Here is a 22,810-nt window from a genome sequence, read left to right as displayed (position 1 = left end):
CTCGCCTTTTCACAGGCACTAGCCTTATTGAGCATTGTCATCACATAATGAGGTCAAAAGTTACACACAGATTAACTATTAGCATGGCTTGCGAAGTGAGCAGTTTCCGAAACCCAACTTGAGGTTTAGAATCACCTGTCATTAGAATGAGTATGAATGTTGGAGTCATTTTAATGATGACCAGGGTGGCTCCATTTGGAATCATGGTAGTCGACTTAAGTATAGAACTAATTGTAACAGGTGTGGTGCACAATGAGTGTCTATGGTTTTTGACCGTGACATGGTGAAGTTGGAGTTCACTTTGAGAGATGTTGTTTTGTGGTGAGAAATAAATGGATTGATACGTCTGACCGTAGTCTTTTGGCAACTTGACCATTTTTTAATCAAAGCAGCTGGTAAATAGGGCCAGGAAAACACGCCATGTACATCAGAGCCATGCATACTTGACTGACCAAACAAACGATACATCAACAAGGAATAAATCCAAATAATGCAGGGTTCTTGATAAATGTTCTACAGGGTTACATAATTTTAACATAACTTTGTATTAATTTACCATTTACAGTGGTGGGTAAGAGGCAGATTGATGATGCCATCACAAGTTACACAAAGTGTAGTATTTGTGATGCAGCAAGGGAGAAATTGTTTTAAAGTCATTTTAATGTTAGATAGATCTTCAGCTAAATAATCACAAAGTCATCACATTTGACATTAAAGAATCTATTTATTTAGGTAGAAGACCAAGCAAAGTATTGATTTACTATCTATTGAACACCTGAATCCAGAGAGGAAGAGAAGCTCACATAAACCAACTTAGTTTCACGTTCCATTGCAGAGAAAGTTTCTGAATGAAACTGTCATAGAAATAAGGTTGTTAAGAGGGTTTGAGAGGTATTTTAATCAAACACAACCTTAACTTAACTTAACTTAATTTAACATTAAACCATTTCCATTTAAAACAATGATCCTGTATTTAAAATAGCGGAATGTACTTCTGTAGGACAAAAGCCCAAATTCACAATGATCAATCAACCAATCAACCAACCAACCAATCAATCAATCAATCAATCAATCAATCAATCAATCAATCAATCAATCAATCAATCAATCAATCAATCAATCAATCAATCAATCAATCAATCAATCAGTCAATCAATCAAAGCTTTATTGTCATTTGTATTTGTACCAGTTCAGCAATCTAACAGCTTGTGGAAGGAAGCTGTTGAAATTCCCTACAACCTACACCCCCTGCTGTTCAAAGTCAATGCCTACAGAATTTTGCTTCTGTGATGAATCTTATTTTAGTGTATTTATGCTTTTGCCACCTGGTAACAAACACAACGACCTTATGGTTCAAAATTCTGTGTGGAAAAAACTGTCATATCTCCCACTGAATGTACAACAGGAGACTGTGATAAAGGATCAGTTAGCATTGGTGGTATTTGAAGGAGTCAGCTTTCTACTTCTGGGATGTTATCTTAGTAATTGCCTCAGTTACTGATGTCGGAGGCCACAACTGATTCAAATTTAGCCAAATTGCATGAAGTTGTTGTAGATAATACTGAACTTGAGTTTGAAACATTATAGTTGTATTCAATTTACTTAGATGTGCTCACACACAGCTTTTGATAAGTTGCTTACGTAGAGAGTTTCTGTTCATTTTGACATTTTTTGAGCTCGTCTCCATCCTGACCATAACCATGCACACATTATATACTTGGAAGATAACATGCAGCAACAAAGAGCATGTTTATCAAAAATAAGTATTACAGAATCATGACATGAATTACAGCACTGAGGATGATGATTGTTACTATAGGGATGAAAATATGAAATAAATTCTTTCCAGACCCTTCCTCAGCCGTTTGACAGCAGGGCGTCCTCACTTCCATTATTGCCCTGAAAGCAGAACATATTATGCACATTATGTTTGTTCAATATAGAAACACATGTCCACACATATTTTGGCGTCAAACCCAAAAGTCAAGTCAGAAAATTGACTTACTATACCTTGTGAAAGACTTTTGACACTATCAAATGCTTCAAGTATGATTTTTGACTTGTGTTTAGTAAATACAAGAAGAACAATGACTCAAGCTAAAACAGGCTCTCAAATTAAGGTGTGGTTTAAACATGTAGTATAGAAACAACATAGGAAGAAAATCAGAAAATACAATACAAGCAGTACACAGATATATTGTATATATTTTTGTTTTTACTTTGTAAAACTGTTCAGTGTTGAGTTTTGCGGAGTCAGTTGGAGTTGGACTTGCTGTGTGCTTATAGTAAAGGGAACAGAGAACGTTATACAAGTTTTTATACAACTATATATGTGAAATTTTCTGTCATTGATACCTGTGAAGCTTCATTGGGCTCAGATGGCCTTCCTTCCACCATATCTCTCAAATTTAAACAATCTAGATTAGAAATAAGAGATTAAAAACAGGTGCAACATTGGGCTATGCAGAGGCCTTGGCCCATCCACAGCAAACTCTGTAAGCTAAAATAATGAACAGTCAAAAATCAACATGAAAACGAACTGCATTGCATTCACATACCGCCTGCTCCTTCTGTATTTCCTGGCATGCACAGACACAGATTGATGACAGATATCAATCCCAACACTACAACAATTCCTCCAACAATTCCTCCAACAAGAATCCACTGCATCCAATTAGGATCTGTAAATGAATGACAATGCTTAAACATCTACATTATTTTTATTATTATATCATCATTATTATCATGTTTTATCAATTCTACCATAAACATGAGCATGGCACAAACATCATTCCATCTAATCCCAAAGTGAGTTGATTTAATTCTCATCTAATTACACATTTACAACAGAATAATTTAATTGTCATGCACCACTGCAATCACCATATGTCATCATTTAACTACCTCAGAAAAGTCTTGGTTCATTGTTCATAACTTTTTTATAGACGTTCTGAAGTCTGAGGCTGTGATCTTATTTTCACTCAGATTAATTAGCTGCTTCTCTTCTCTCATGATTGTAAAAGATTGCAATCATGTTGGGGTGAGGTGCATGACAGAAAGTTTGCTCTGACTCAGCCCTGAGCCTAAATGGTGTGGCCTGTCAATCACTGCTGTTGGGCTGTCCTTTGAAAGAAAGATGCTAACATGAGCATGTTACTGTAACGTAACATGCCAACAGTTGGTATGTCAAAATGCTAAAGAGAGACACCAGATACTGTTTGCAAGACAGCAGATGGTAAAGAAGCAGACAGGAAAAAAGGGGAGACAGATGACAGATACTTTATTGATCCTGAGGGAAATTTAGACATAGATGAACAGGCAGGAGATAGTTTAGTGAAACTAAAAACATAGTTTTACTTTACCTGCTTTATTTACTAGCTCTGATTACGACCTCCACTTGCCTGAATCCACATGTATCATAAGCCACATTTACACTGCCTTTTCAAGGTGGGAATACTGCCCTGTTGTTCTGTTCTGCCATCTGTATAAAAGTTATACAGGTGCATTGGGGGGACAGCTGCCTCCACCTCTGGTCTGTCAGTGCAGGTAGTAACATAGATGCAGCAGAGGTGAGACGACATCTGTATGTAACGGTAACAGGCTGGACACACTGGGGGCACGTGCAGTGCATCTACATGATGTTACATCTTGCTTTTCATTTCTGCGTCCATGCTAACAAGTCACCTTGGATGTGTGAGATGTGCTTCTCACACGCATGTCAAGGAAGGCTGCAGTGCAACATCTAGAGATTCAGAGTCTAGCTTATTTCTCCTGTGACACATGCAGAGTTCTCAGCATAAACAAATCTTTTGGTTTTTAGGTTGTGTTTTTTACAATCCCCAGAAAATCTGTAAGAAGCAAGGTGACTTTGCATCGATATTTAACTTGTTTCTTTCAGAGGGCGCTGTCTATATTTCAATTGGACAGTAGGTCTCAAATTGACTCTTGCAAGACCGAGACATGATTGAACTTCAATAAGTCATGTTGCAGATGTTGACCAACTGCCTCAGTGCTACCAGTTCAACATCAGTTGAACTGATGAGAGTTGATGTCTCACCTGTTTCCATTAGTAAGTTTAAGGTCTTCATTGCAAATGATCATAAGACAATATTCACGTACAAATCCATAAATATTTTATATTTTACAAGTGAGGCCCGTGTTCTACTGCACTGCCAGGAGGTACGCAGGGCACAGAGCAGGACACTCCCTGGCAGAGCAACAAGCTGCCATATTCATCACCATATAAAGTTGTTAAGTTAGCAAATTATTGCTTATGTACACATCTAGCAATTATTGGATAAAGTTTGCATTCATTTAGAGTTGCAGCTCTGCCAACCTGAATGTAACACAGACATTTACTCTTCTTCAGCACTGATTTGGTCTCAACTACTTTGTGCTAAATGTGCCACTTCACCAGCTGGACACAATCTTTGACTGTCATGTAGAGACTTTCAGGCACGCTGAGATTATCAGAGCTTTTTGTTGCATGCTGTGTTGGAAATGATGCTACTGAGAGCACTGAGATTGAACTGAAACAGTTAAGTTCTTGAATAAACTGAAAGTAATACTGTTATCATCTGTGGCTTCATTAAAATGAGCAATCCCTGTCTCAGACATGAAGTCATTTCACCCACTGTTCCTACAGAAATGTAATTATAAAGTGATCTGGAAGGAGCTGTACCTGCACCATGTGGTGGACACCACAGGGTGGAGTTGACAGTAACTGCCTCCTTACTGACAGGGTTGGCTGCCACACAGCTGAAAATGCCTTCATCCTGATTCTTGATCACCAGAAGGAGGGTGAGGTTGGATGAGATGTCCTTGCTGCAGGTCTGGTTTATGATCTTCTCTCCTTCATACCAGGTCAAGTTTACACTAAGTCCATTCTTCTCAGAGCAGCTCAGGTAACAGTTCTTATCATTCAGTGAGTGTTTGGCTGTAGACACTTTTGGTGTGGAAACAGGTCCTACAAGACAGAAAAGGATATAATTGAGTGGTTTCATCAGCACTTATTCAAACCGATTAGTCCTAGTTAACTAGTGTTTAGTTGATTCATAAACCAGATCAGACATGTCTGTCAAACTTATCTGCAACCATTACCTTCACATTACATTACAGAATGAGTGTGGGCTTGAGGGTGGATCAACATTCCAAGAGATAAGATTTAAATCCCAACTCATTTGCAAGACAGCATCATTTCCAGTTAATCAAATATATTTAATAGAAGCAGCGTAACAACTAATGACAGATCTCAAATCTCTTCTAAATGCAGGTCAGGTCAACTATTTGATTGACTACCCCATCTGCTGTTGTCGAACCTGCTAGCGGAATTCGTCCACCTCCGCTAGGGTATGGAAAAAATTCTGAGACCTTGGCAGAAAATCTACATTTTTCCTTGAAAGATAATGCCAAAGTCAATGTTTAATTCCCACAACTGCTGCTTCAGCCCATTGTATTGTCTCCGCAGGTCAGGGACAAACATGACCTGGTGGTCTCAATACATCCCTCTTCATTTCTGATGAGCTGCTCTCATTACCCACACCTTGCCAGGAATGATTGAGGGACTTTATCATGAGAGGACGGGGGGGTTCTATGTGGAGCTTGTCTCCCAAGTAGTCAGTGGGCCCAGTCTATGATGATTGGGTTTAGGAATATGTCTGGGGCCCAAGATTTCAGGAAGCCAGCTCTGGAGAAACGTTTCCTCATGAAATGTGACGAGGGTCGTGTGTGTATGCGAGTGTCAGACAGTGCAGAAGAGAGAGACGATCTTGCATTTTAATGCCTTGGCCACATTTCAAAACCTTCCAATTCATATGATCACACATCATCACAACTTGGATGGCTGACATATTTTTTATATTTACAGACAATGATCCTGTAATGGCGCTCATTGGTCATGTGTGATCATATGACTTGGAAAGTCAAGAAAGGAAGTGGGTGAGCCATATAACAGAACAGATACTGCCAGACTTGCAAAAGATCATCAGATTTTGATCGTAACATGGACTTTGAATTTGAAGGACACATAAAGAAACTTTCAGTCTCATGGACTGACTCCCTTGAAACACAGAGAACAAAAGAATATGGGGAGGACAGGATATGAAACGTGGGCAGCAAGTATAAGTTTTGCACTGAAAACTGAGGATTTGTGGTTCCACCGATGACACTGCTACAAATACTGAACAGCTTTTATGTATTTTGATATGAAATAGTGGCTATTATTGTGCCTGCTCCATATACTTAAGTGATGATGAGATCAGGGTTGAAATCCTGTAGTGTGAACAAAGCTTAACCTTGTTGCTATGCACTTGATTTGTAGCTTACTCTGAATTAAATTAACATGAAATTTTACTTATAAAACACCTACCATAGACAGTGAGGGAATATTTTAGCACTATGTACAGCTCCTGACCCAACAGCACTTGGACACAGTAAAAGCCAGACAAATCTTGTGTCACTCTGATAATGGTGAGTGATCCAGTGTCTGGGTTCAGCTGTACAACACCCTCAAATCTTTCCTCGATAGAGAAGCTGAAGTTCTTCCACTGAGCAATCAGCTGCCCAACATAATCTGGACCCCATGTCCACTTGACATAATGTTCTTTCTGTAGTTGAGTTAGTTCAGGATCCAGAGTGACATTTGTCCCCTCCAGCACATTGAGATGAATATATGAGTTTTCTGAAAACACACACGCACAGAAAACAAACAAATAATACAAAAGGAACATTAAATAGTCATTAAGTCAGAGAAATGTATTTATAACCCGAGGCTGCAGTAATATTTTGCACCTGCTCAGACCCTCAGCATCAAGTGATGACTGTGTGAATTGCTAACTGTACTACATGAAATAAATTGTAGGTTGAGAAGAGGTCACTCACCAAGGACAGTGAGCTCAAATCTCTGTCTCAGGATTCCTGTTGCTGTAAAGACCTGAGCCAAAAATACCCCACTGTCATTGATGGTAAGGTTAGAGATGGTAATAGACCCAGTTGCTACGTGTGTGCTTAGCCGGTCTTCAAAGCCTGTCCCATTGACACGAGTGACTTCTCCTTTGGTGACAATGGTGATTGCTGTTGTAGGGTTATCTCGCCCAAAGGTCCAAAGATAATCCTTAATAGGAATCATCGATGTGTTCATCTGTAAGGTCACAGTCTCTCCATCACGCTTTGTTATCCGTGTCTCTGAAGAAATGACAGCAACTGAAAAAAGGAAAAGGAGTCTATCAGTACATCGAGCCAGTATTTAAGACATTACTGCTCAAGGTTTTTGATGATGCTTTGATGAGTGAAAGATTGAGATCTAAACTAAACGAAACTTAAAAACAATATTATTTGTTATTTATATATCAACAGGGTTTTTTGGTTATCAATCTGTGTAGCCACGGCAGATATTTTTAAAATTTACTTGCAGAGGCTCCTGTTTTTTCCTGCACTGACACTGAATAAAGACACAGCCTAGCATAAGTGTTGCGTGTAATGACAGCTGTTGTGATGCTGTTGGACCACCTCACTGCTGAAACACAATCACTTGTGTTTGTGCTTATTTTCTATTCCTCCAGGTATGAAAAGTGTTGGAGCGGTCACATCCCTTCTGCACCTTGTTCCCTACAGGGCTGCCTGCCTCCAAGTTCTCTTCTCCTGGATGCTTCTGGGCCTAACAGCTGCTGAGTGTTGCTAGCCGATCAGGGTTTTCTTCATCACCTGGAGTTTCTGAATCCCTGGTATGCCATCGGGGATGCACACTGCAGCAGTTTTTCTTTCACTGATAGGAAATTGGACTGTTTTTTTAACTCAAAACGGGCAACCAATGCAAGAACTGGCAGATACTGTGTGGCTGGCAGATGTGGCGTTCTTAGCTGACACAACAAAACCTCTGAATGTGCTGAATGTGAGACTCCAAGGCCGAGACGCAGTGTGTCATTGTGCAATGTGCAATTTGCAGTTACTGCAAAAGAAAGTTAGTTTGTGCCTAAAATGGCAATTGTGGTTGCACTTCCCAAGTGCATGCAGGCTCCCTGCAGTCATGCTGTACCTGTTCAACTATAGAAAGGGCCTTTAAGTGGTTGCTAAATTACTTTTTTGGCAAGATGCAAAAAGATTTTTACCTCATCAAACCACCATGGGCATGCGTTACAGGTATTTGACTAAACTTAAGATAGTCTTTGAATTGGGTGATGCTTTCATAACACAATGTTTGTCATGGCAACTCAAGTAAGGCTTTGACAACTTTTGTTCACGTTGGTCACAAGTCAGCTTCTGCAGTGAAAATTGTCTACCATCAAACAGTATTTTAGTTATCAATAAGTTGTACAGTTCAGTAACTGAAAATTCATCTTTAGGAGCATCCCATTCCTTTTTACTTGGGCTAGTGACAGGTTGAATATGTCAGTCCAGACCTTAGTCAGCTGCACAGCACAGACACTGAGGACGCGATGCTGGATGGAGTGGGGGATTTGATTAGTTTGTAGCCTGTAGTGGCATGGATGCGTTTCCAAACACGTTGGGGGTCAGAGCTGTTCTTGAAGTGCTCCTCGATCTTTAGCTTGTGGCTGTGCTTGGCTTTTTTGAAGCCCTTCTTCAGTTTAGCCCTGGGTGAGCTACAGGCCCAAGCAATGCCTTAACTGAAAATGGTGTCATGTGCCTTCAACAGGAGTCAAACCTCTCTGCTGATCCATGGTTTCTGATAAGGGAATGTGGTGATCCGTATGAAGGTGGTAACACTATTAATTTTGGACTTGATACAGTCCAGAACGGTAGTCTGAATGGCAAATGTATTCCAGTCAGTGTTTTCAAAACGCTTTTTAAGTGCAGAGTCTACTCCCTCTGGCCAAACTTGGACTGTCCCCACTGTGGGTGTCATCATTTTCATCTTGCACGAATGTAGCCACCACTTCCATGTTTGTGTGTTTTTTTTTTTTTCTTTTTGTTTCTATTATGACGCATGTGAAAGTAAGTATCTCTCTTAAACTTTGTTTCTTTTTTTATGACATTTATTCAGTGTCATATTATTATTATTATTATTATTATTATTATTATTATTATTATTATTATTATTATTATTTATCTGTCTTAGCTCTTCTAGATAGATAATTTAATTAATCCCCAAGGGGAAATTAAATTTCCATAGCAGTGGGAACATTTAAATACAAATACAATCAAAATACAAGGGGAAATTCATAGGAACAATTAAGAACTATATACAATTGACAAAAAACACTAAAATACACTAAAAAAGTTTTGTGGTTTATTTAGTGACCAATGACGCATGTGAAAGTAAGTATCTCAGTTGACATAGTGAAGGCACCTCAACAATCAACCATTGATCAGTGTCAAATTATTATTATTATTATTATTATTATTATTATTATTATTATTATTATTATTATTATTTACCTGTCTATCTCAACTTGTGTTAGACTACTATGAAATTCACTCAACTGAGAAAGTGAAACAATCAAAACAAATCACTGGTAATAAAATACGATGTTGATTAACTACACAATACGTAAGAAAATGACATTTACCTGTGATTGACAAGATAATGACTGAGAACATCATGTCGGTAACAGACAGCATGCATCCACTCTCTGGACATGAGGAAACTGATTACAGGCAGTCGCAGTTCCTCATACTGGCATCAGAGGAACTTCCCAAGATGGCATAAGCGCTCGCAAAAAAAAAAAAAAAAAAAGAGAGAGAGAGAGTGGACAGTCGCCCACAGTAACGGGATCCGTAACAGCGATCTCTGGGCTTATCTCAGCAGATCAACCGGGTGCCGTCCTATACCAGCTGCCTTAAATTTTAAACAGCCTATAGACGCTGCAGCTTTTAACTGACTCTACTGGGGTGGGCACCACCATTTACAATCTGCTTTCCGATGAACTGTTTCGGTGATAAGCCCCTCTCACAAAGGAGAAGACACAATAAGGCCGCGGCAGTGGTTCACCTATTCTCCGCCGACGGTGATTCACACAGAGCAAAGCATCTCCACCTTAAAGACGCACCGTTGTGTAATTCACACAGAAAGCCGGCACTGCAGCTCCTGAAGTCCGTGTGTTTTCAAGGGGTTTCCCCGGTGTCCTCCGGTCAATCCAAACCCGTGGACAGTTTATAATAATATGGATGCTGTTATAATGTGTTGTGATAGAGATCCTGACCTACTAAACATCCTGGAAAGTGTTTAAGTTAAAAGGATATTCCGGCCTAAATTTAATCCAATGATCTAACACACCATGACACCAAGTAAGACCCCCCACTTGAGAGATCAAGTTTGCAGACAGCTATCTTATGTAGTTTTAGCAACCTCAGAAATGGCTGCACGATAACAATACACGGCAGTCTACGCCTCCAGCAAGAAACCGCCATCAAAAAGCTACAAATAATGCTCAGAACAGCACCAAACTTCAGCAACAGTAAAAGTAGGGTCACAGCACATAGTTCAACGCATCAAACCTCCACTGGGTTAGCTGGATTTCTATTGTAAAGTGAACACAACTCACCACTCTCCTGCCGCAGCTTCCTGCTGTGGGGAAGCCCTGCATGCCCCCACTCTGCAACGTTACATATCCAAACAAAAGTAACGTAGTAACTGTAACTGTCTTTGGCAACCTATATGAGGAAAACAAATACCACAGCTGTGCACGGAGAAGTGTCTGTCCTCCTGACCGTCCTCGTGACTCTTCATCACATTTCTGCCTGAAAAACAGTGTCTGTCACTGGCAAAAAACTTTAACTCACCGAGTATTTGTGATGAAAATAAATCCCCTCTGGACCGACACTTCAGGGAACTTTCCCCCAGAAAGCAGCCTCTGTCCCTGCGAGTGATTCAGACAGCGTCCTGTTTGCTGATGGCGATTATGTAATTATGTAATTTAGAGAGAAAAACATAACCTTGTCACTTTCCAGGATGTTTGGTGGGTCAGGATCTCAATCACTACACACTGTAACGGCATCCATATGATTGTAAACTGTCCACGGGTTTAGATTGACAGGAGGACACCTGGGAAACACCGACATCATCAAGATGACGTGTTCCATCACGCCTCTTTAGGAGCTGCAGTGCTGGCTTTCTGTGTGAAATGGCGGAGATGCTTTGCTCTGCGTCAGTAACCATGGGTGGAGAATTGGTGAACCACCTCCTGAGATAATGGAGATGCTGTGTAAAGTGCAACTGTTTCAGTTCGCCAATAATGCGCCTCTGATACTATCTCCAGATGCATATCAGCACCGGAGTGAAACTTCACCCTTTGCCGCCTCCGAGAGATTCATGCTGAGAGGGAGGTGTGGAATTGGTGAAGGATCCCCGCATCCAAACGGCATTGTGAATGGGGCTATTGTTAAAACCTCTTTAAAGTGAAACTCTCGCCAAAAAGCAACCATGGCTTTATTTGTGATTGACTATGAGTCAAACCTTCGCGTAAAAGCATAATTACAACAAAAGAGGCACTTTGTTTGTGTATACAGAGTGCGACCTAACTGGCAGGAGAGTAATGGTGGACTGCTCCTCAAGCCTTCCTGTTAGGTTGCACTCAAGATTGACACTTTTTGTCTACAAAGACAGCGGCAGAGATCCAGCTCCTACTGTGAGCAGTTCATAAACTTCCTTTTTAGTAAACTCTGTGTACACAGACAGTGTACTCAATGCTCGTGTTCATGTGTAGAGACCCTGGTGATACTACAAGCAAAGATTCATGTTGTATCGGGCCATCTAAGTGTTTTAAAAATAGCGATTTTGATGCTATTGTAAGAGTGCCCCATGCACTCCAGTGAAAATTAGCTTGCCCGAAAACTAAACTACGATAAATCTTAAAAGTACCTCTTTCATCGTAATTATGCTTTTACACAAAAGTCTGACTCATATTCAATCACAAATAAAGCCTTGGTTGCTTTTTGGCGAGAGTTTCATTTTAAGGCAGCAAGCACAACCCTCAATTTCTCCCTGAGTTTTTTATCCACACTCTTTTCCTGTGCTCAACATCAAAACAAGAAAAAATAAGAGACAAGTAACTCCACTGTCTTTTCCCTCTGCGGCTGCTTTCTCCACTGTGAACTCACAGCAGACAGAAGTGAAAGACCTCCTGCTCTTTGACACAAGCCACCCCTTCCGTCAAATCTGGAAGTAAACACATTCCTTCTCTGCACGTTCAAAGTCCCTGCTGCAGATCACACTGCTGGTAAGAAAAACAACTGCGTGAATTTACTCTGCAAAGTGTTTAATGTGGCTTTCTTATTGTGACTGCTGTTTGTGTGTGTACTAGTCAAAGATACATGCTGACACACCTTGTTTGTATTTAAGTGAAAGGTTTATCTGCAGGGCTGGCTGTGTGTTTCTGTGGCGCGCACTTCACAGTGGAGTTGACTACGTGCTCCAGGTGCCAAGTGCAGTTTAGTTGTTGCTTTTTCTTTGTATGTTTGGTACGAAGTTAGAGTCTCAGCCTGACCTGATCTCAGTACATATGTATGTATGTTGCATTAGAATGAGAACTCATAATAATGTTGAGCGGCTGCTAGTCTCTGTTTACTTTTGGTTTTACTTCTGCTTTTGCCTTTGAACTGCAGGGACAGTATGTTCCAGCTGTTCAACATCAGACGTGTTTGTTGTTGATCTACTCTGACCTACATATTTGCAGCACTTGTCATTAGTCATTAGGTTTTTTTAAATGTATTTTTTATATATGTTTTTTCCTGGAATGCAGTTCATTCAAACACAGCGTCTTAAGTGTTTTGCCATTGTAATGAAAAAAGAAAACAGCTAATTTCAACAGAATGCTTTTATGGCTCAAAATGAAGTTTGAATTATTTTTCTCTAAATAGATATAAGTAACATCAATGAAATGAATCAACATTTGAAAGTGAAAGCCTGAATTTCTTATATATTTAAAGATTTTCAGAGCCTAAAGCTGTTAAGTTTTCTTTGCAGCTGGCAGCACTTTGAATGATCATGACTAAGAAAAATACATGATGTGAGAACAAGTCTAATTTAATGTTTTGCAAACTTCTGCTCTGTGGTCAGAAAGGAACCTTCACCTCATTAGAGCTGGAAGTCAACGTGGCCAAATGACGTGGAGAATAACTTGCACCTCGTCACCATCAGATGGCGCAATTGTTTTAACTTTGTGCTGAACCACGGCTCTTCACTTCTACAGATTAAATTATGTTTATATTTTAATACTTTGCAGATGTGAAAGTATTTGGGGTGAATGATGTTCTTCAGTCAGTAAAAAGAAGAAAAAATGTTTTAACTATCATGAGTCTCCACTTGACTTGACAGTGTAATGGCTATGTAATAAAAACACCATCAGCATTTAGATCAGTTCCTTATAAACCTCACATTCACTGAGCCATTCTGTCTGCCACCAGTAATGAAATCTCAAGAAAATGAAGGCTGACTGGAGAAGCAGTCAGGCTGGCTGTCTGGCACTCTTTCTGTCTGCTCCATGTGCCTCCTTTATCCAAATAAATGAAATATGAATTCAAATGAGGTTTTCTTCAGAGATCTGGTTGCCTTTGCAGCAGCGGTGCCAACAATAATGCCACTTGGAAACACTGTGGGTGGAGGAAGTTGTCTGTTTGCACTTGAAATAAACCCTTGAGTTGCCCTCACACCTGAGCACTTCAGTTAAATGAATACTGGTGTTTGCTTTGCTTGATGTCTTCACAGATCCATATTGTTTACATGTGTTGACAATCTATCATTGATTTTGTCATTCTGATTGTCCATGCTTTATAATTTACGTTGGTCTACTCTACTGCACACACATCCTCTATTGCAAGTCTGTCCTGGAGGTGCTCTTTCTCAGGTTTCCTCCACTGTCAACAAATCGAGGGTTTAGGGACAGAGGATGGCATCTGTTGTTTGTTGGGTAATATAATTCTTGACTTGCTGATCATAAACAGTCCTGATCTTTATGAGCAATGCAGAGCCCTAAATGTATATACTGCTTTACTGTCCATGGTAACACTTATGTGCATCACTATGTGAGTGCTAGTGTTTTCCCTGATGCATCAGAGAAGTCATAGGCAGTTATAACACAAGTTTGTTGAGCTTTTGCCTCACTCTGTATTTACAACAGTTCCCCAATAAAAAGTGAATGAAACAAATGAACTGCAACAACCACACTGTAATTGTCCCCATCAGTTTTATGGGACAACATGCATCTTTTTTTGTCACCTTTCTTGTCGTCACATTTTGTGAGGTTCAGTTGCGTTCTGAACAGAGGATTTATTTCTCTGTCCGCTATTCGTGACACTAAACTGACTTTGAAATCCCCACAAGGCTCCATGTGGTGCTGATAATGCATGATGAGATTACCAGACCTGACCAGTGATTTATTTACCTGTCAGTCTGTATAGATACAGCTCTTGGTTTACTGAACACAAACCTGACAAACTTGCAGCAATGAACAGTATATTTCCAGGGACAAAATAAAAACACTTTAGGCCATGAGATGGCAGCATTGTTAACAAGTTCAGTGAGCTTAGTGACATTGCTGGTTGATTCCAAACCCCACTTAAAAAAGGTAAAACATAAAGTACAAATGAGGCAACATGCTAATCATCTTAAAGCAGTCCTATCAAACTCAAATTATCTTGGGGCCACTGCTGATATTGATTCTGAATATTCGATTTTTATTTCCATTATTAACATGAAAATACAATAATGCAAACAGCAGTTTCTGTACATTTATATATGATTAGTTTTTAACAGCACTGAACTAACAAATGAAATACAATTGTGACACCTAGCAGCACTGCTGCTCATGTTTCTTCATATTTACAAAAACAAAACTAAAAAAAAAAAGAAAACTTTTTCGTCCGCCTCAGAAGGGGGTTATGAGAACACATAAACGGCACATAGGCCCAAAGCACAGAAAAATACCAAACACAAAGTCCAAATCATCACAGAGGATCTTTGAATGTCTGTACACACAGTACACTGTGCGAACATCTGCTCCTTTGGATACTTTTTGTTGGGGGCAAAAGACGACCCGTCACTTTGGTAATATCCTCTGCAAACTGTCTGCAGTCACAGTCTGCCCTTATAGAAATGTACAACAGAAACAGAAAAATTATCAGCTGCAATTAATGTGTAATAATAGATAGCAAACATCAAGAGCAGAAGCAGCTGTACCACTCTGGCATGAGATGAGTCATCAGAGCACAATCACGCTGATCCCTGTCTAGGTAAACACTACACTGCTACACTATAAACCTTATACAGCCCCACTTGAAAAAACAGGAACTATCCATTTTTTGTATACATGTACAGCATCTTATTGATACTGATATAATTTGAATGATTTTTTTGTTGTTGCAGGACAGTCACTCATCGTTGTATAGTTACTCATATACTTTATATCAGATTCAACATGTTCATAGTAAAGTATGTTGAAGAATATTTTTAAACAGTTTCTTTCCTATGTAATGTTATATCCTGTTGCATAGTTTGTTCGGTGTGTCTGTGCACATTGCCCATGATGCACTGCGACAACAGTTGAAACAGACGTGTTATGTTAATCTAGTGATGTCGTGTTATCACAACAAGTTCAATATTCGTTTGTTATCCTGATGTAGAATAATGTGCTGAAATAACAAACAGGCAAAACTCTATTTTACATTCATGAGGCTGGTCAGCTCCATCCATGTCCAAGATTCTCTGTAGCAAAAAATACATATTGTGGATGGTTTTATTCAAAGGACACAACCACACTACTACACATACAGAACCGCTCCACCCAACCACACAGGTACCAGTGTAGCTTCCTAGATGTATCTATGTGGTACTGATCCAATGGTACATATTCAGCTGTTACTGCACTGCACCCATTCTGTACTGTAAATGTAAAGGACTGTAACACTTACCTGCACATATTCATGTTGAAGTTCTTTGACACACACAAATGGGACCCTGTACAATTGCTTCATGGTCATGTTGTGCTTTACCAAGATGCGTCTAATAGTGGTGATGCTTACTTGATTCATGTTGTTTCCTGTCTGCAAGTAGTTGTTGCTGTAGCTGGTGGAGATGGATTGCGTTGTTTGCTCTGACTAGGTTCACTATGGAGAGTTCCTGCAGCTGGGTGAGCAGGTGTTGGTGTCCACCCCCAGAAGGTCTTTTAGTCATGCTTTAGAAAAATGCAACCACAAATTGTTGTTGTTTGCTTCTTTTTACAGTGCTGTATATACTGTACTTTACTGTATTTACTGTACACAGTACTGAAACATCTCAATATGCGGTATGTTTCACAAAACTGCCACTTTTGTTCAAAAAGCATTAGCCACCCTGCAATATAGTACATGTGATATGGTAACGTGATATGGTACAGTACTGTAAATACTCTAGATGCAGTCTGAGTACAGTAGTGAGTTGAAGACATACCTGTTTTGCAATCTGAATGTCCTTATATGGATGAAACTGTGAAACAGCTTAGATTAGGGTGGACTGTGTGCCCAGCTTCCCTCATAGTCAGGCATCGTCCACCAAAGTTGCTCTTATGTCATCCGAAATAAAGGTCCTTGTATAACCTCTTCAACCACGTCCTCCTCTCTCTCTCTGTCTTCCACTTCCTCTGCCTCTAGCTCTCCCTGCCTCCATGCTTGCAAAGTTCTCAAAACTCAGCTTAACTGAGGCCTTTTTGTAGCTGGCTGACTGGTGTTCAGTTTTGTAAGTATTTTCAGGTGTGCGTCTGAGTATTTTCAATTAACCAATGTGTGTTGTATTTTGAATAGATGTGTTTTCGCAGTGGTACCCTGAAATTACATTTTTTGAACTAAGTGTCTTATGTATGAAATAGTGTGTAGTGTGTAGTAGTGTGCAAGTGAGTTGCAGAATGGAGCAAGTGTGTTACAGAATTGCAACTAAAGTGCAAAGCAGCACTTTTGGTTTAGGTATGGTTACATTTTGTTTACAACAACTTCAAGTTATGTTACTTTGGATGTGTCTACAGTGTTCAAGCAGTGATTAAATTATCAGGTACTTTTACTCCTTTGTAGACAACAGCAGTTGTGAGGTACTTGACTAGTATCTTGAGTATTTCCATTTTCTGCCGCTCTCTACTTCTATCTGCCACACTATGGAGGCAAATATTTGCAAACTGTAGCTACTGGTTACTTTGCTGATTCAGATTAGAATAGAAAAAAATCAGCTCATTATGACTGAGTAAGAAATGACTACAGTTACACAAGTATCCTCCACATGATTTGTCCAACATGACTGACTTTGTCTGACACTTTAAGTCAAACATGAAAACACAAACAGACAAGCAATCGCCTGTTCTGTCACAGCAGTACAAGCATTTATGTCATCACAAACCCAGGAAACAAAGAACTTTGGCTTCGTGCTGCTATGATTTTTTTACACTCGAATTATTAAGCAAGTTACGCTTAGTGGAGACACATGAGCAAGCGGCCCGTAAACAGATTTACTGTTAAGCTTTTTTGTATTAATCATCTGTATATGTATGCTGCAGCACAGTGCACACAACTGAGCACAGACAGGTTAAACATACGCAGCAACTGATGAAGTCAGCATTTCCAGCAACAGGAAGTTCAGGGCTCAGAGGGCTCACACTTAACTGCTAAAAGTATCCTCCTGGCTGTGACGCTCTGTCCTTTTTTTTCTTCCAAGAGAATTTCTGCTGCCACACCCAACCTCTGAACGGACCGTGACCACGGTAAATACACAGGAACAGAGTTCACCTGATTCCCAAATTCCTTTTAGGAGATTTGGTTCAGTCCAAGGTGCATATTGACCTCGGCCCCTTCACTTCACTTGGACCTGCTGATCATTGTTCCATTGTTAGCTCCAGAATACAGATAGTAATCAAGACTATAAGACAGTGGGCTGTGGAATGAACTGACACACTTAAGGGGCCTTTTCAGGGCATAAACTGGAATGTATTTTTAAAATCAAATTATTATATTCATATATAAATAAATGAATCATGACTCATGAAATACTTAAAATGATCTAAACATAAAGTAAAGACTGTTCTGCAGAGAATGGAAGAAAAATAGTTGACAGGAAGGTAAAGCAGGCAGCAAAAATGCTAAAATAGCCTCTAGAAACAATATTTAACAAACATTTAAACAGGGTAACCTTCAGACAGCCTCCAGGTGTGTGTGTGTCTGAGGGGGTGTGTCGTATCAGTCCCCTGGTCGCGTTTTCATAGCCAGCATTGTTTAGAGGTCTGGAATGGCAGCGGTCGGTCTTCTTTTGGCAGCCACCAATGTGTGTGTGTGTGTGTGGGAGAGAGAGAGAGAGAGAGAGAGAGAGAGAGAGAGAGAGAGAGAGAGAGAGAGAGAGAGAGAGAGAGGGAGGGAAGTGGGAGCAGGCACTGTAAGCACACAAATAGCAGCCGTTCTCCGTCAGCTGGTATTTTTTCCAGATTGCAAAAAGAACTTGTGAAAAAAAATCTCTAATCAAATCACTTCTGTAAGATATAATGTCTGCTTAAAGGGATTACACATGTCCTGTTTGTTTTTGTAAAACCTGTAGAGGTATCATTGTTGCCCTGATGTAATCCCAGCTGTTTAAAGCAGGTAACAGTGAGTGCAGCTGCCACTGAGGGGGGATATGTGATATAAAAAATACCTTAAAATGTGCTCGTAAGCACGGCTGAATGTCAACCGTAGCTTCTGAGAGGATATTTGATTTAAAATTGATATTAATCCACCTATTGGATTCAGTTAGTTCAACATGAATGTGTGTGACTACAATAAAACTGAACTGAACTAGATATGATTTAACATTGTGAGGTACGTGAGTCACCTGGACTCAGGAATACTTACATAAACATGGCACACAGTCATTGTTTTCCTGCCTATAATTCTACATTAAAGTTTAGTGATTTTAATGTATGTGCTGATATTGTAAACAACAATAACAACATGCGTTCAAGTAAAAATAGATTATAATATATGACCAATCATTCTACCTTCTAGTGATAATACAAGGTGGCCATTATGAGCGGGTGGTTAAAATCATTGTGACAAGTTAAGTTAAAGTTCCACTTCAATGAATCTGCACTTACAGGCACTGTCAGACGCTTCATTAAATGTTTATTACTGGTGATCACTGTTCCCTGAGTCTACCTTTTGCTACATAGTCACTGTTGTTCATGTGTTGTCATGTGTGTTACAGTTTGGCTGTTACCTATTGTCTTATACAGTATGCACTGCGTATTTTCTTCCTTTTATAATGCATGCCTCAGGGATTACCACATATGGATAAACAAAGATTTTGAATTGAACATGAAAACCCCCCACAAAGTCTAAAGAACTTGAAGGGTAAATGACTTCATCAGTTTACAGTTTAATGTACAAGGTGTGGGATTCATTTCCTGAATGTCACTCCCCAGCTTTTTTTCCCACTGCAGTATGTCAGACTTGCAACACTGCCTGCCAGAGGTAGTGACAAGCTACACTGGCGCACCCCAGGGAACCGCTCTTTCACCGACTCCTTTTCGAACTCCAGGATATTCCAACTGCAGAAGTTTTCTCTCCATTTCTCTCCAACTCTTCCATTGTTGGAAGTATCACAGACAATAAAGAGGAGGGATAGATGGAACTAATCAAAAACTTTGTAGGATGGTGTGGCAGGACCCACCTTCAAATGTTGGCAGTGTTCTTAAAGAATCTTGAGCACATTTAGATATTGAGGTAAATGTAAAAAGGAAACAAACATGTCAGGGTGTGGTCAGCGTGGGGAGCTCCACAATTGATGCTGCCTGTCAGATACTCACTCACACTAGTGAATGAGAGAATGCGACCTGTGTAACCTGTGAATGACACTCAAATATTTGACGATTTTGATTAGTGAGTCAGTTATCCTTCTCCAGAACTGCTGACACCCAGAAGCGTCTTGAGTCATTAGTGATGATCCAGAGAGATTACGTTGTTGTTTCTAACCCTGAATTGTATAACTTGAACTCATGTGCCGGCCACAAAACTTCATGATCATTCTGAATTATGTGGGTTAAAACTGTGGGTCTAATTTATTTTGCTCCGTTACAGTTCTGTGATGGTGCAATTTGAACCTCTAGCACAGCAGTCTAGTAGAGCTGCACAACACAGGGATAAAATGACATTGTGATATTTTGGATTAAGGGTGATATACTGTGTACACAGCTGTGGGATGATGTGACTCTTGAGGTGAACCCAGATGTTAGCATTGCTCTGGCTCCACCAAAAGCTTTAACTGGATTTTTTGACTATTGCAGAAAATGATCTCAAATCACAAGTTTATGTTTTGTTTAACAAGAGAATCGTTACAGAGCAGCACCACTTTATGATTTTTGAAGCGCAAAAATAAATCTGTAGAAGTTAAAAGTTAGGCTATAAACAGACAACATCATGGTCACGTGACTTGACTGTCACCACCACTAAGCATCTTACTGGACAATTATTGTACACGTTTTCTATAACTGAAGAATGCGCATGTTGTAAAGTTAGAGTTCGAATAGTTTGTAACCAAGGTCGGCCCTGCTTTGATTGATTAATTGGTCAATAATGATTATGACTGTTCAAGTTCAAGTTCAATTTACTGTATTAGTTGCAATAGAGTCCTTATACACACACAGTGGACAGTCTGACCTTTGATAGATGTGATTTCTTGTGTCTGGATTTGTTTGTTGTTTGGTGGCCTGACCGTCACTAAGAGGCAACAAACTTGCATGTATCCATGAACCCTCCTAATCAGAATAAATCATGTTCTATCAGACGGACGTCTCTTGTCGATTGATGATGTCACAGCTGAGACTGTATTTTAGGGCCCAAATGCAGACAACAGAGGCAGGAAGTAGTGAAGTGAAGATTTATTTGACAAACTGTGCTGGAGGGTGATATGGACGAGATGACGGGGTTTGCAGGCACACAGGCAGGGAGGGTTGAGTGGAGCCAGTGTGGAGGATCCCAGGTGAACTGATGAACAGAGGGCAGAGGAGAATGGTGCTGGAGACCATCGTGGAAAACAACAAAGAGAATGGCATGAGCATAAAGGCAAAAACACAGAAAACACGAAAGTATCAGACACAATAATCAAGTGCCGATGTGGTGGGGAGGCCAGGTAGATTTAGGCATGGAAGACGTCAAGTGTGCTACTCTGCTGCTGCTGCCACGCCCGCAGACACAGTCAAAAGGAGAACTGTGTGAGTTTTGCTTTCCTCTCAAGTAGAAAATGTGTGCACATGCACAAAATGAGATGTTAATGCTGAAACATATATTTTGCACCATATTTTGATAGTTGTTGTTTGTTTCAAACAGACCCTCACCACTGCAGTTTTACTGTCAGGCTCACTGTGGCTCAGTTTACCCCTGCTCATATTCAAAACATCATCATAGTGGCTCATTAGAGAATGCAGTTGTCACATTACTCAGGCTGTGTCTCTGTAGAAGGCAAGCTGTTGCACCTGGCTGGACTGATAAGGTTGTCTGAGTCTGACTCTGAATGTCAGGGAAACAGATTTGGTTTCTAAAGTCAGCTCCATGACTGACATGACATGTTTCTTCAAATCTATCCATATCATGGTGGATGACCTTAAGCTGGATATGTCCATTGTTTACTCTGTAGTTGGACCTGGCATATTGGAAAATCCTTTGTATTTTTTAGGGGGCGGTTCCTACGTTCCTAGGTCAGAGGAATGTGGGTTTTTGTGCAACCTGCCGGCTGATCTTTTCCCTGATGACTGTTGTGGCAACTGACAGGTTTTCACCCTGGACACAACTGATAGTGTTACACAATATTTTCCCCCACATGACTCATCACCAGCAGCAACAACCGGTTCTATCGTGGTTCTGTCCCAAGACATGAGTTTAAGATGTGGCCCCTCTGTAAGACAGTGTGATTTATACACATAGTCAAAGGTAGAAGAACTTGCATGACAAGTGTAACTGTGTCTCCTAAATACTAACTGAGAACACTTTGATCAAACAAACCATCCACTGACAGTCTTTTCTGTTGCCCTGCTCCTGTACCACAGCAGACAGTTCATTAAATCTACTAGTGCAGTGCCTGTAGGAAATATGTGTTCCTATTGAAAAGTGGGAGGTTAAGTAGCTTTTTCATGGATGGCCAAATGAGGCTGTGTTTGAAGGTGGGACGTCAGGGATATTTAGGTTTGTTGTGAAATCTGATATTCCAGGGTATTTTTGATTTTGCCATTATATTTAATATTATATTTAATATTTAAAAACTATTTACTTGGTGTTTTACTGTGAAAACCACAAATATGTTTAACAAACCATCTATTATTACTTATAATGCAAATACAAATTGTTGTTTGCTAAATATGTGCATACATTTAAAAAATGTACAACGTTATATGTAACTATTTACATTTAAATGCAGGCAGTGCTCAGGTCTGCCTGAGCTCCTTCCAGCCGAATGAAGAGCTGCACTGCCTGCTCCACATTCAGCAGTCTCCTTGTGGTTTTGACTCATTAAACCAAAAACCGACTCCACTACACACTAAACACACTACACCAAACACTACAAGACACACTAAATATACATTCCAAACATGCTAAATGTCACAAATCTCTCAACTCTCAATATCGCTTTCTGTCTCTACCCCAACCGTCGTTGCCTGTCATTCATCCGCCTCCGTCCCTCCCACGACTTCCTGTTCAACCAAACTTGCTGCTTGCGGACACTTTCGTGACAAAAGCCCGTTTTTGCCATTTCTTCCTGCACCAGACACAAAACAAATGTGACGGCAATGTTCGTGAAAAAGCGTGGCAGACATTATTTACCCTAAATCCGGTATTGGACCTGCTAGTGCATCTGTCGACTCGGGACTTGGGCCGTGTGGGG

General features: G+C 40.1%; 2 protein-coding genes and 1 long non-coding RNA gene across 3 annotated transcripts in view; 2 read left to right on the top strand and 1 right to left on the bottom strand.

Annotated features, from left to right (window-relative positions):
• Nucleotides 1-1,148: 1,148 nt before the first annotated feature.
• Nucleotides 1,149-9,623, bottom strand: LOC119006040 (CD48 antigen-like). The gene is made up of 7 exons (XM_037074372.1): nt 9,525-9,623; nt 6,880-7,200; nt 6,368-6,679; nt 4,682-4,966; nt 2,559-2,681; nt 2,356-2,417; nt 1,149-1,899 (listed from the first exon to the last, which is right to left on the bottom strand). The coding sequence occupies exons 1-7, from the start codon at nt 9,574-9,576 to the stop codon at nt 1,858-1,860; spliced, it is 1,197 nt and encodes a 398-aa protein (XP_036930267.1). The 5' UTR covers nt 9,577-9,623; the 3' UTR covers nt 1,149-1,857.
• On the top strand, nt 4,809-6,330 carry LOC119006070. The gene is made up of 3 exons (XR_005070661.1): nt 4,809-4,863; nt 5,273-5,349; nt 5,867-6,330. It is a non-coding gene; the product is annotated as an uncharacterized LOC119006070 (long non-coding RNA).
• The window catches only part of LOC119006017 (alpha-2-macroglobulin-like), a 113,234-nt gene continuing 98,059 nt past the window's right edge, over nt 7,636-22,810 (top strand). The window contains exons 1-2 of the mRNA XM_037074334.1: nt 7,636-7,721; nt 12,057-12,173. The gene's annotated coding sequence lies outside the window, so the exon portion shown is untranslated. The remainder of the gene's footprint in view (nt 7,722-12,056; nt 12,174-22,810) is intronic.

This window comes from Acanthopagrus latus, chromosome 2, assembly GCF_904848185.1.
Source record: "Acanthopagrus latus isolate v.2019 chromosome 2, fAcaLat1.1, whole genome shotgun sequence".
NCBI classification, from domain to species: Eukaryota; Metazoa; Chordata; class Actinopteri; order Spariformes; family Sparidae; genus Acanthopagrus; species Acanthopagrus latus.
Note: the sequence above shows the minus strand (reverse complement) of the source record. Positions and strands in the feature narration are given on the sequence as shown.

Coding starts and splice junctions, on each gene's coding strand:
- LOC119006040 (XM_037074372.1), bottom strand. CDS start 9,576: ATGCTGTCTGTTACCGACATGATGTTCTCAGTCATTATCTTGTCAATC. Junction 4,967..6,367: donor ATATTCCCTCACTGTCTATG/GTAGGTGTTTTA, acceptor TCTGTCTTGTAG/GACCTGTTTCCACACCAAAA. Junction 1,900..2,355: donor AGCCCAATGAAGCTTCACAG/GTATCAATGACA, acceptor TTCTGCTTTCAG/GGCAATAATGGAAGTGAGGA.